Raw genomic sequence first — 14576 nt, 5'->3', positions numbered from 1 at the left:
CTTATTTTGACCAAACAGAAAGAAATAGCTAAGTTATAATTGCTTTTTTTTTAAAAAAAAGATGAGAGTGGGCACAATCAGAGCTTAAGACCTATAGATCCAAAAGTAACTTACAAAAAAAGTAATATGCCTCAAAAATATGAAAATCTGGAAGGAAACACAGTCCAGGGAGGTTATTAAAATCTCAAAAATAATTTCTGGTTATTAAAATCACAAATCTCAAAAAGGAATGAATGGTGAAGAAATCTAAAGAAGTTGTCCAATGACTTCAGGCTAATTAAGAACATATTCCCAAGATGGAAAGGCTATATAACCAAGAATAAATTATAAATATTACTAATGTAGAGAAAACTCAAGGTTGAGTTGAGCAGAAGTACCAATGACAACAAAACTGGTCTTTGAAGCATTTATTTCTGGAATAAAGAATAGCAGAAAGGTGTATAGGACTGTTGCTTGGGCAGATTGTGTAATACTGGTAATGTTTATGTCCCCTCTGTCCAGTGTGCTCTTCAGACTGAAAGTATGAGATTAACTGTTTCTGAAAACCTTGAAGAACATAGCTGCAAAGATTATTTAGGTATTCTAAACAACTTTAAGAGTTCTGACTTACGTACTGAAATACTTCCAAGGAAAGAAAGGTCAGATGACTGGAAACAGGAAATGCAGTTTTGATTTTCCAAAATGGGTCAGGAGGGATGAGAATTCCACAAACCAACAATTAGTGGTGATGAGGGAAGATTAAAAGTGAAGAGTAAAAGAAGTGGCTTATGAAGACCTAGGAGAGGAAATAAATCTGTAAGCCACATGAATTTGGTGAGAATGATGTTAGAGAAACCATATTTCCTTTACAGATTGACACTCAGACTAGTAGAAATGACTGAGACAAATGCATATTAGCTTCTACAAGGGTCTTACAAGTTGTCTTAAACCCTTTGCACAATTTGGAAAAATTTGGTCTGGATGCTAAAACAATGTCTAACACAATAGCCAACCTAACCAGAAATGACTACTACTTTTAAACTCCTGTGGTCACCATTTTGCATCCTTTGATGAATAACACACACACAAAAGGAATCTGAATGAAAAAGAGTGAAGATAGCATAAGGGACTTATAGGACAACATCAATCAGACCAATATCTACTTATAACTAAATCATCAAAAATTAAAGCCAAGGCGAGAATGTTAAAAGCAGCAAGAGAAAAACGATGTGTTACCTACAAGGGAAAGATAGTAGCAGATTTTTCAGCAGAAACTTTGCAGCCCAAGATGGAGTGGCATGATATATTTGAAATACATCTGAAAGAAAAAAAAACTTCCAACCAAGAATAGTTTACCCAGCAAAGCTGTCCTTCAGAATTGAAGGATAGACAAGCAAAAGCTTAAGAAGTGCGTCACCACCAGACCAGCCTTACAAGAGATGTTAAAGGGACTTCTTCAAGCTGAAATGGAAGGGTGCTAATTAGTAATAAGAAAACATATGAAAGTATGAATCTCACTGGTAAAGGTAAATATATAGTTAAATTCAGAATACTCCAATGTTGTAATTGTGGTGGATAAATCACTTGTAACTCTAGTATGAAGGCTAAAACACAAAAGTATTAAAAATATAACTAGAATAACTTTTTATGGATACCCAAGGTAAAAAGATATAAATTGTGACATCAAAAACAAAGTGAGGGGAAAGTAAAAATGTAGAGCTTTCGTATGCGTTCAAAGTTGTTACCAGCTTAAAACAGACTGCTATAAGATGTTTTATGTAAAGCTTATGATAACCAGAAAGCAGAAAAAGTGGATACATAAAAGAGGAGGAGGATGAAATCTAATCATAGCGCTACAGAAAGTCATGAAATCACAAAGGAAAAGAGAAAGGAAAAGAACAAAGGAATTTTATAGAACAGCCAGAAAACAATGAACAAAATGGCAATAGTAAGTCTACTTTGGATTTCTTTCTCTTCTTCTTGGTCAGAACTTCAGCCTCTTCCAACTCTGTGGGATGGAAGTTTTTAAGCATCCAGCTTCCAGTAGTTGTTCTTTGCCTGTCGTTGTGAAGTCTCACCTTACAGCTTAGCCGAGCTCAGTGCTCAGCCTAAGACTAGAGCCCTGATGCAGACTTTTGAAGTTTTTTTTTTTTTTAATGAGGTTCCTCCCTCCCTGATATTCTGAACATTCCAGCTTCCTCAGCCTCTCTGAACTCCAGTCTCTGTCTCCTCAGCTTGTCGAGAACTTAACTGCTTCCTCAGTGTGCCAGGGTCCAGAAAGTCTCCAGGCAGAAAGCCAGTGCAATAATAGGGCTCATCTTAATTTGTTTCCCATTTTTCAGAGATCACAGTCTGTTGTCCAGTGTCTGAATTTTTTTTCACTTGTTTTTCCAGCCTTTCTAGGTGTCTGTAGCAGAATTGCTGTTCCATTACCAGTTACTCTGTCATCACCAACAGCAGGAGTTCCATCCTTTTTTTCTTTTTTTCTGAGGAAGATTTGCCCCCAGCTAACATCTGTTAGCTTCCTCTTTTTTTGCTGAGGAAGGTTATCCCTGAGCTGACATCTATTGCCAGTCTTCCTCTGTCTTGTACGTGAGCTGCTACCACAGCATAGCCACTGACAGACGAGTGGTGTAGGTCCAAGCCTGGAACTAAATCCATGCTGCCGAAGTGGAGCACGCTGAACTTAACCACTAGGCCACTGGGGCTGGCCTAGAAGTTCTGTGTCTGAGTTTTCAAAAATCTTTTTTTGTCACTACTACAAATGGGGTCTTCTGCTGTATCATCTGAACTGACTATTGTTTGTATTTATGAAGACTTTTGATTTCTGCATACTTATTTTATATCCTGCTACTTTGCCAAATTTTCATGTTGTTTATAATCATTTTTCTGTTGACTGTCTTGAGTTTTCCAGATAGATACACAATCGTATCATCTACAGAGAGAGACAGTTTTACCTCTTTTCCAATTTTTATGCCTATGGTGGACACCCTGTCTTCCATTCCCATTTTCAGTATAAAAGCTTCTAGGGCTTTCCACTTGAGTAAGAAGTTTGATAATTATTTTGTCTTTCTGTTGTTTGCTTCTATTTCATATATTTTTTTATCATTTTTTCAATAGATTGTCAACTCTTTGCGAGCAGGGACTATTCCTCTTACTTATGTATTGACTTACCATTCATTCATTTACTTGAGCAGATATGGACTAAGTATCTCCTATTATGTGCTATGTTCTGTGCTACTCAGTGGGTTGCAAACCAAAACAGACCCAGCTATGTCCCATCACCCCATCAACCTCCACCCCCCGCCCCCCGCCAGCATTAAGATCCTGTGGGAAATATAGACATTACACGAGATAACACAAGTGTGATGAATTTAGAAAAGGTGACAGAATTGCATGCCATAGAAGCCTGTAACAGAATGACCTAACAGTGTGGGGGAATCAGGAGATGCCTCTCTAAAGAAGTAATATTAAAGGAAAATCCAAAGGCACAAGAGACAGCTGACACTTAAGAAATCCATATTTCTGGAGAGAAGAGATAAAGTGGAAAGTGGATCACAAGAAGTGAAAATTTTGAGGTAGTTAGGAAGAACCAGACAGTAGAGAGTTTGGTAAGGCCTATTAGGATTTTGGACTTTTTTCCTTAAGTACGATTTTACTAATAAAATAGAATGATGTTTGCTTTTATGTGTATATGTGTACACACGTGTTTATGTTTGATAACTTCTTGCTGCACAGTGAGAACGAGATTGTAGGATGCTGAGCAGATAATTCACTTGTAACTGCTGCTCATTACCTTTGAACCAATGATTTTCCCCCATACAAATCGGAATAGTTGTGGCAAATGGGTTTTAACTCTGAAAGCTAAGTACTATTTCTTTTATAAACAAGAAGTATATTCATGTCTGAATTCTTTTAAAAAAGTAAGGAACACAAACTTATCAGTGCCATGGGAATTGGTATAGAACCTGAGTTCTGTTTTAAGAGAAACACAATCTTCTTAATGACTGTGGATTTGAATTTTCAATCCATCCAATTACTAGCTCTTTGCAAAAATTACTAAATTGCTAGGAGCTTTGGTTTTCTCATCTGTAAAGTGAACTTATGTTTTAAGGATGAGCTGAAGGAAGGCTTGTAAGGCCACTAGGGTTTGACTGGCACATAGCTATCATATCTTAGCTGTATTTATTAGCTGTTCTTTAAGAACTTTAGTTCTTAAATAAAAAGAACAGAAATAAACAGAAAGAAAGATAGATAGCAACAGGGACGCAGAGACCATAAATTTAGGCATTCTCTTAATGATGACACCCTGATTATTCAGATGAGTAAACCAAATCTTAAGATAAGTAGTTTAATTAAAGTGTTTAATTAATGATTAAATAAATTGTAAAGCTGGGGTTCCTAAAAAAGGATCTCTTTTGGAAGATTCTTTTTCTCTCTTGTATGGCAATCAAAAATCTATAAAACCATGTTTCAGCTTGGCAAGAAGAATGGGGACGACCGATCGCCTTTGGTATTTGGTTAGTGGGACTAAAAAAAATTAAGCTATAAAAATTATTTCCTGGTTCAGATGATAATGAAACTTTTTCTTACTTGAAAACTGTTTTTTAGAGTTCTAGTTAATTAGCTTGTCCATTAACTAATTAGTCAGCTGCTAATGTATCGTTATAGAAGTAATGTTTTATCAGACTGTATTTTTCCAGTATATGCTACCTGTAAAGGGTGACTTCTGTGAGAATATATAACTTGACTGCACTGTAGTTATAGTAAGGAGGTGGTGTATGTACATCATCATATTAATAGGGTCTTCTCTCGGATGTTGGGGAGAGGCATTAGGGAGAAGGTAATTAGCTTTGTATCAGCAAAGCAGTTTGGGAGGGCTGTCTGCTTATCACCTGGAAATAGTTGTGTTATATAAGTGGCATCTTTGTAAAAATACTTTTTAGCATGGCAATACACCTAAGTTAAGTAGCCCACTTACTTCAGGTGATACTCAGAATAAGAAATATCTGCTGGAACCAAAAATGGATAGTCACTTGATGTTAATAGAAATTATCATTGATTTTTTAAACTTCTAAATGGGATTGTTTTTAAGTTAAAGTAAATATATGGGAAATTAGCAGTATCGTGTTTGATGTTTTAAGGTATTGTTCATCAGTTTTAAAAATCATTAATAATACTTTTCTTAAATTATGTTTTGTAACATTTTGCACAATATTTGTCAGACTTCCGTTTATTCAGAATGGTCAGAAATGAACTATAATCTCTTCACCTATTTTTTTTTTTGGTAATATGAATAAAGTTTTTAAAGAAATCCATGCCTCTTGTAACAAATTCAGTTAGTTCTAAAGTATACAAAACAAGTCTTCCTCTATTTTAATTTCAGTTTCAGAGATTTTCCTTCACAATTTATGTGTAACCTTAGACTCTTCAATATTTATATAAATGCGCATACATACATATATGCTTATGTAAACATGCATATTAACTATACATCATTTTAAGGTTAAAATTAGATCATATTTTAATATTATTCTGAAACGTATTTAACTTAATGTCATATCTTTCCAAGCTAGTACATATAGAATTACCTAATTCAGTTTATTGAATATTTCATTATAAGGGTGTTTAAGTTTATTAGTTTGCATGCTGAGGGAGATTTAGATTAAATTTTATTTTTTTCTATTATAAAGAATTCCACTAAGCCCTATAAGATAGGTATTATCTTCTCCATTTTATTTTTTATTTTTTAAATTTTTATTTATATTTTATTTATACTTATTTTTATTTTTATTTATTTATTTATTTATTTTTATTTTTTGAGGAAGATTAGCCCTGAGCTAACATCTGCTGCCCATCTTCCTCTGTATATGGGATGCCTGCCACAGCGTGACTTGACAAGTCTTGCGTAGGTCCACACCTGGGATTGGAACCTGCCAACCCCGGCTGCCAAAGCAGAACACGAGAACTTAAGTGCTGTGCCGCTGGGCTGGCCCTATCTTCTCCATTTTAGACATGAAATTAAGACACAAAGAGGTTAGGTAATTTGCCCTAAAGTGCACAGTAGGTAAGTGGTGGAGCTCATATTAGAATCCACAGTCCCAAATACCACATTATATTACTATTTCCTTCTGCCTACCTTTACTCTGTTTACTGAATTGTAAAAAAATTTTAATGTGTAAAATATATCTAATGTTAAAACTCTCCTGAGGATAATTTAATATACTACCTTAAGGATAATGGAAACTTTAGGGTCACAGGTTACACAACTGTAGTTTGTAGTTGCATCTAATATAGAAATAGAAGGTTTAAGCCAGTGCCACTCAAACGTTAATGTGCATTCAGATCACTGAGAGTAGGGGAGGGTCTTGTTAAAATGTAGATTCTGATTCAATAATCTGGAGTAGGGCCTGAGACTCTCCATTTCTAAAAAGCTCTGGATGATGCCGGTACTGCTGATCTACTTGTTAGTAGCAAAGGTTTAGGCAATTTATAATGACCTTTAGTAAATCTTGTTAGTTGTTTTGTTAAATCAGCTTCTTACATTATTTTGTTTATGCTATCAATTTTCATGAGCTGTGTGTGTTAAATGGGTGGGGGCTTTCTAGTAATTTCAGTTCTATGTAGCATTTAACATTGCTGGGAAAAATAAATCTTGGTTTCTGAGATATTAATGTACAGTACTTAAATGACTATAATCAGATCTCTTTGTGTACCAAATACAGCTTACGCACCTATGTCACCATTTCCACTGTATCATTCTTATTTTGAAGGCTGTAGCTGTAGTTGAACTAAAAAGTTTGTTTTACCACTAGTAATTTATTCTTTAGTAATATTAATAATACATTTTACACAGTTAAAAAATGAATACCTGTTCAGTGCTATGTACTGGGCACTGTATCGAGTGTTTAATTGGTATGATTTCATTTAATCATCATGACCTCCCTCATTTATTCATTCATCAACTCTTTGAGCACCTGCTCTGTTCTAGGAACTGTGCATACAATAGTGAGCCAAATAAGCACAAATTCTGCTCTCCTGGAGCTTAGTGCATTGGGGGATGCTATACAATAATCAAGCAATCATAGAAGTGTGATATTGTGAAAGAAAAGTTGTTAATTACAATATTTGCCATTGTCTCTATTCTTCCAAGCATCAAAGAGAATTCTGCTTTTGCCCTCTAAGCTTCTCCCACCTCGCTTCCTCCCCTACCCCACTGCAAGCAGAATTCTTTCTCTATCAGCTCGGTTCCTGAGCTGTTGTGATGCCAAATCTACCTCGTGAGTAGAGGGAGACGAAACTTTAGAAGTAAAAATGAGCCATTTGTACAAGAAAAGAAACAACAGAGGAACATGAAATAATTTATAATAGAACTAAGAAAAAAAAGAATACCTTAAAGGTCTGTTCATGTTAATTTGAAGGAGTAAATATCCTCAGTACTTTAAATGGGAGTCTTTTTAACACAACGCTTTTGTTAGGTGATACTCAGTAACTCATTTCAGTAAGTTATATGAATGCTTCCATGTGTTCAACTTTGTGGTAAGAGGTATAAAAATCAGGGGCTACCAAAATAGGATATAATTCTGTCCCTACTCTTAAGACTAATAAAGTTGTTGATGCACAAAATTTGAAAGATTTAGAAGACAATGCAAGATATATTTTTTTTAAGTACCAACATGTGTAAGCCTAGCAGAAAGCACGTTGTGGACCGATTGAGCATGCTGTTCTAAGAATGCTGTTTTTAAAAAATATATGATTCTGTCTTTTCTAGTAATGAGTTCTCTTTTGACTATTTACTTGATAGACACTTCTTTCTGGTATGAATCAGATCTATATATTTGACCTTTATGTATTACCCTCTGTTGCTGTGATTTCCAAAATGTTTTGTTTTCCTTACTACGATTATAATTTTGGGCTTCATAGTATTGTTTTGAAGATTATTACAACAGACTTTAATTTAGTTTCTGAATATTACAAGTAGCTCTCTGTAGTTATTTTTCTTATAAAGGGAGAATCTGAAAAATTTTTATAAATTTTATCTTGGAAATTAGTTTATTCATTATGTTTAATTTTAGGAAATGGTGCTCTTGCAGAACATTCTGAAAATGTGCATATTTCAGGAGTGTCAACTGGTAAGTCATTTTTTGTAATGTTTAAATTTCATGCATGACTTATATGGTAAATATTGAAAACCACCTGGTATCTTACAAAGTGATATTTGGCTATAAAAATTATTACTGCTTTTTGCAGCATGTAATAAGGAATGAAGTAACTGGAACATGGAGAAATTCACCTAAGATAAAATTGATACTTGTATGCCCATGGATTGGTTATACTTTTCCAAATGGACTGCATAATTATTTTTTCATGCTAACATTGAACCAGGAGAAAAGTTAGCTCAAGTTGAATTAGTATTTTCTTTCCATACAAAGTTTTTTATGAAGTGAAACTTATTAAAATATAGTTTTGGGTGCTATTCCTAACATTATAGCCTTAGAAATTAAGCATTTTGCTTGATTTTTAGAGTACCACTATACATAAAACTGTAGTACTTGAGTACACAATTTATATGCTGTTGAAAAGCAACCCAACAGTATATTTGTGTCCATGCAATTCAGAAACTTGTTGAGGTAAATGCATTTTTTTCACTCAGATAAGCTTTTATAACTTAATAATTACTTAAAAGCCCATAACTATTAAAATTTTCATTCTTAGGTGACCTCCACAGCTTTTATTACCATTTTTGGTGTATCAGCTGCAGTTACTAGGGGAACAAATCTTTTATTTTTGCATACAATTTTGGAAAATTTCTTTTGCAAAAAAGAAATGCAATTTCTTACTGTTATTTTATTATTTCCGTATATTCTTGATAAGTTTTCTGTGGTTAAAATTGTGCTTAGTGTATTCATCAATCTACTGATTGACTTCTTTGTGATATCTTGTAATTTGGTTATTTTTTCTCATGAAGCAAAACTGTAAGTTTCCTCTTTTGTTTTACGTCTGATTTTATATTCAGAGAGTTATTAGACTTAACAAGTACTCTACGACTTAGTGTACCCTGGCCAAACAAACTGACAAGCCTGGTTTCCTGAAATTGAAAAGCAGATGCTTTAGTAGCCTGCATTAATTCTTTCAGTTTGTTTCACCATTTGCATGTGCTTTCAAATGGTGTATAATTATATACATCAAGTAAAAGTGAGGTTATTTTAAAGACGACCTTAATTTTCTCCCTGTTTCTTTCTATTTTGAATAGCTAATGATAATTATGATTACTTTTACAAGTTGTAACTATGACGTAAGAAGGCTGTTCACAAACATTTTAACTTACACCACCAAATGGGTATTGTCTAATTCAATGATTTTCAAAATTTTTGATCTCAAGATCCCTTTTAGGCTTTTAAAAATATTGAGGATTCTCCAGTTTGCTAGGGCTGTCATAACAAAATACCATAACTGAGTGGCTTAAGTAATAGCTGTTTATTTTCTCACAGTTCTGGAGGCTAGAAGTCTACGAGCGAGGTGTTAGCGGGGTTGGTTTCTGGTGAGACTTCTTTTCCTGGCTTGCAGATGGCCACCTTCTTGCTGTGCCCTCACCTGACCTTTCCTCTTTGTGCACTGAGAGAGGGAGTCTCTGGTGTCTCTTCCTCTTCTTGTAAAGACCTAGTCCTATAGATTAAGGCTCCACCCTTATGACCTCAGGTAACCTGAGTTACCTCCTTAAAGGCCTAGCTTCCAAATGCAGTCATATTGGGTGTTAGAGCATCAGCAAATGGGTTGGGAGAGGGACACAGTTCAGTCCACAACAAGGACTTCAAAGAGTTTTTGTTTATGTAGGTTATAGCTACTGATATTTACTGCATTAGAAATTAAAATTGAGAAATTGTTTAAAAACTCAATTCATTTGCAAATAACAGTAATGAGTCTATCACATGTTTACATCAATAACAAAAATTTGTGTAAAAATGTATTTTCCAAAGCAAAAACATCAAGAAGAAGAATGGCATTGTTTTATAATTTTGCAAAGTTTTTAAAGATTGCCTTAAACTAGCTGCATTCTCACATCTGTTTTTGCACTCAGTCTTTTGTAACATGTTGCTTTGTTTGGCATGTATGAAGACAATCCAGCATCACACTGATAGACAATTTGAAAAGGGAGGAGTATTTTAATAGCCTGTTCAGATACTTGTGAATATTATTCTTTGATGCTATACCAAAGCTCAACAAGTGGTAGTTTCTTGAAGCTTAGTTGCAAGTGGAATCTGCAATCATGTGAGTGAATACGTTGTTCTCTGTCATGTAAAAATCCAATGGCCTTTTTAGCCCTTTGAATGGATTTCTTTTTTACCGCGCATCATTTTGTAATTTGCATTAGTTGTTTGCAAAATATTGTTTTTCTGAGTTATGCAGATTTATATGGAGTATGGTAAGTTATGGAAATTTGGAGAGATCCAGAATTTACTTAAATTCTGAATTTTGCTTCAACTCATCAGGATTAGATTCTACTTCTTACAGTTATCTGTTTGCTTGAAATTAGACAACTAGGCTCTTGTTGAGCACTGAAATTACCCTTAAATTCCTATGTGAAAAATATTCAGCAGTTTAAAAATTCATCACTTAGACCATGTAAAACATGTTTTGCATATTTTAATCTTGTTTATTTTCTTTACCCTTTTTTATTTTCTACTGATATATTTCAGACATATATTTAGAAATGTGTATTAGTTTGCTGTGGCTGCCGTAACAAAGCACCATAGACCAGGTGACTTAAACAACATAGTTTTATTTTCTCACAATTCTGGAGGCTAGAAGTCCAAAATCAAGGTGTTGGCAGGGTTGGTTTCTTCTGAGGCCTCTCTCTTTGACCTGTAGGTGGCTGTCTTCTCCCTGTGTCTTCGCATGGTCTTCCCTCTGTGTGTATCTGTGTCCTAATTTCTTCTTATAAGGTCACCAGACATATTGGATTAGGTCTCACTCATCTGACCTCATTTTAATTTAATTTTCTCTTTAAAGACCCTGTCTCCAGATCCAGTCACATTCTGAGGTACTGGGAGTTAGGACTTTAACATAACAGTTTTGGGAGTGACACAGTTCACCCCATAACAAAATATGTTTTAATTAAGTGTATTTATACATCAATAAAATACTTAATTTCAGAGGTCATTGAAACCTTATTAATGGCTTATTGTTTTTCCTGAAGGTTGGTCTTATAAAATCTTTCTTTTGTAGAAAGAGAAGAATCATATGAAACCTTTCCCATTATACCATTAAAAAAAAAATAAATGGATGCTGTCTCATAAGGTGCTTTTGGATATAGAGATTCATGCCAGTTTTTCTTTGGTCGACATGGAGATAGAGAAATGTAACGCTTGATACAGTATAAGCCTTCTGAATTCCTTGCATCCCCAGTTGAAACAAGAGACCCTTCAGTGCTGGTCTACGTGGAGAACTAACCTTTGGAAGAATCTCTACATGTAGGACTTGCTTTCTCTTGAGACCAAGCAGTGGAGGTGATGAGATAGCTCGGTGTTCTCTGGTGCTCCATGTTTCTGCGTCTCACCTGCCCTTTTCACCTCTGCTGCTCCATTTGACAGTGCTCACTGCCATAGCCCATTCATCATTTGCGTTCTGGAAATTTTACTGGCAATTTTAGAAAGAATTTTAACTTGTCTGCAGTTAGTATTTTCAGGTAATTTATTGTCCATATCAGGACACTTTGAAAGTGAAAGGGTACACTATTTTTAATTATGCTGATACAGACAAGACTAGGACTGTCTTAGACAATTTGGGATGTATAATGAATTAAATTCATTTAGCATGAATTAAGCACCTGATGTGGACCTTGTGTCAAGAAGTGTTGGGAGTAAGCAATGAGTAAAATATTCTTGTCTCAAGGAAGTTACCATTTAATGGAGTAAATAGACATGTGCAAAATCCTCCTATAATGTGGTCTTAATGTGGTCAATCCTGTGGTAAATAATGAGCATATTAAATTAGATAATGAATTTATAAAAGGCCTAGTTACAATGTCTGGTGAGTAGTAAATGACTCAATATTTTTCTTATTTATTATGAAAGTACTAAGTGCTTAGTTTTGCTTATTCAGGTGAATTTTTATAGGAATTATTAATTTCTGATTGATAATATAGTTTGGGTTCTTATGCTTGGGATAATTTGTTCTATTTCTAACATTCTGTTCATTTTCATCTTCCTCAAATCTTTGCCAAGAGAAATAAATCTTTGCCCTTTTTCTGGTTCTTATGCTACAAGTAGTAGCATAAGAAAACATAAATTATCAAAAAGTGTGTATCTAGTTATTATATAATGGAAAAGAATTATTGGATAAATTCTTATTTTTTATATTTTTTCTTTACTTTAGAACTTTTCATGTTCCAGAATTTTAAATCTGCTTTTGTATATAAAATAGAGAAAGAAGAAAAGACAAATGGTATTTTCGTGAATGTAATAATTTGTGAAAATCATTATGAAATTATATCATAGAAACTGCCAAGTAGTTTAATTGTATGTATGAGAGAGTAGGAAGGCCATTTTAATATTCTTTTTTAAAAATGTCTAAATTAAATCTCATGTTCTTTTTTAAATGTCTAAACTTTATAAAATAGCTAAATTTTACTACTCATCTGTATAGAATGAAACGTTTTTAGGTCAAATTGATTTATAACAAGATCTTTGCACATATTTAAAAAAATATTTGACTTTTTAAATGTATCTACTTTTAAATTGAATTTTACTCTATGATCTATGATATTTATTTGAATCAGAATAATTATAGAAATAATTTGATTATGCCCTCCCTACTCTTAATTACTATTTCCAAATTAAGTTTTTTACTTGTTTTCACAAATACTGTTTATTCATTATACAAGTTTTATTAAACATTTATAAAAATTGGAAAAAGAGCAGAAAGATTAAGAAAATTACTCATTAACCCTGAATTCTTAGTATAATTAATAATAGGTTTTATTTGTCCTTTTTCTGTGCATACCTTAAAAATAATTGTGTATGCATTTGAATTATAACTAATTTTATCTCCTGCCCTATTTAACATTTTATAGAATACATTTTTTCTTTATCATTATTTTAATAATTGTATAAAATTGCTATCTTGTAGCTGTATTCTAATGTTCTTAAACATATCAATGGATTTTTTCCACTGGGTTCTCTATAGTCTGGGTCATGTTGCTGGGGACATATTAATATATGTTTAGCACTTTTTTATTTCTAAGGCTATTTTTTTAGTATAGATTTCTAGAAGTGGAATTTCTGTATCAAAGGTCATAAATAATTTAATGATTCTAGAAACCTTTTGACAGATCGCTTTCAAAAAGGTTTGTACTAGTTTACACAGCTATCTGCAACGTATGAAAGCACTTAAATTGGGTATGATCATGTTTTTCCTATTTAACTTTTTTCTTACCATGTTTCTATAAAGTCGCCAACCTTTTATTTTCCCCAAACTGTTCAGAAATGTCACTATTTACCTCTCTTTCTGATTCATTGCCTGGAGTTATAACATTGCAAAGAATAGGAGAATGAGATTGACTTTCCCTTATAGTTAGGCAAAAACTACCCTGAAATTTAAAAAAGATTTTGTGGTTGCTAATAGGAACAGATGTTGAGACTTGCTGCTTTCTCAAGTAGATAGTTTTTACACATGAGGATTAGCATGTTATTTCTAATTCACCAGTGATACAGCTTCTAAATTTTCCTACCTTATAACGTCCATAGCTGAAAGCTCTATCTGAGGTTAGCTTGATCTTGAGTCTGCTTTACATTTGACTTGGAATCTTCTGTCAGGCAAAGCTGACATTTCTGAGAGCTGAGAAAGAGAATGTCTATTTAAGAAGTTTCTTTCTTAATCCGTGTTCATATTAACTGAATTAGCAGAGTATATAAAGTGGATTTCAAGTAATTGTTAAGTATTTTTCCTTTATTCTGTCATAATTTTTACTCCATCAAAATCGTCACCCTTTCTTGCTTTTGTGTATCTACATTTTATAGTTCCTTTTCTAGTACTCAAAGGCCTAGCACACTGCTGGTCCTCTAGCCTTTTAAAACTAATAATTGAGTTGGAGCCGTTTTAATTAGGATATATTTTTGTCTAAATTGCAGTTAATTTGCTTACAAGTTAATTAGCAACATTTTAACATTTTACAATAGTGCCCTACACTATTGTAAAATGGCTTTTGTTTTAGCCACAGGTTGAGACTTAAATACTATAATATGGTATTTTGAAGTTTCCCTGGAAGAATATCTAGTCTGATAACACTTTTATTATTCTAGAATTTTAAGATCTTCCAAATAAAGAATCTGAAAGGAAATAAAGCTTAAACTATAGTGACTTTATACAGTTTACAATTATTTTTTAAATATGGAAAAGTTGCATGAATAAAGTAACAGGTGGAAATAATCCTGAGGATCTCGTCAAGATGGCGGCATAGGCAGACTCTGAACTCATCTCCTCCCATGAATACAACCAGGTTACAACTATTCTTGGAAAAACTGCTCTGGATAGAGAACTGAAAACTGGATAAAAAGAACCCCCACAACAATGGACAGTCCTCACTAATGTGGAAGAGG

The 14576-nt window shown here is 33.6% G+C and overlaps 1 protein-coding gene across 2 annotated transcripts in view; it reads left to right on the top strand.

Annotated features, from left to right (window-relative positions):
- Nucleotides 1-14576, top strand: part of LRP12 (LDL receptor related protein 12) — an 86219-nt gene that overhangs the window by 36578 nt on the left and 35065 nt on the right. Inside the window, exon 2 of one of the 2 annotated variants that reach the window (XM_070630798.1) lies at nucleotides 8055-8111. The exons of the other annotated variant lie outside the window; for it this stretch is intronic. Within the exon in view, the coding sequence (XP_070486899.1) occupies nucleotides 8055-8111 (57 nt within the window). The remainder of the gene's footprint in view (nucleotides 1-8054; nucleotides 8112-14576) is intronic. 2 annotated transcript variants of the gene reach the window in all.

Source organism: Equus przewalskii, chromosome 8 (assembly GCF_037783145.1).
Source record: "Equus przewalskii isolate Varuska chromosome 8, EquPr2, whole genome shotgun sequence".
NCBI lineage: Eukaryota > Metazoa > Chordata > Mammalia > Perissodactyla > Equidae > Equus > Equus przewalskii.
This window is presented reverse-complemented; position numbering and strand designations above follow the sequence as displayed.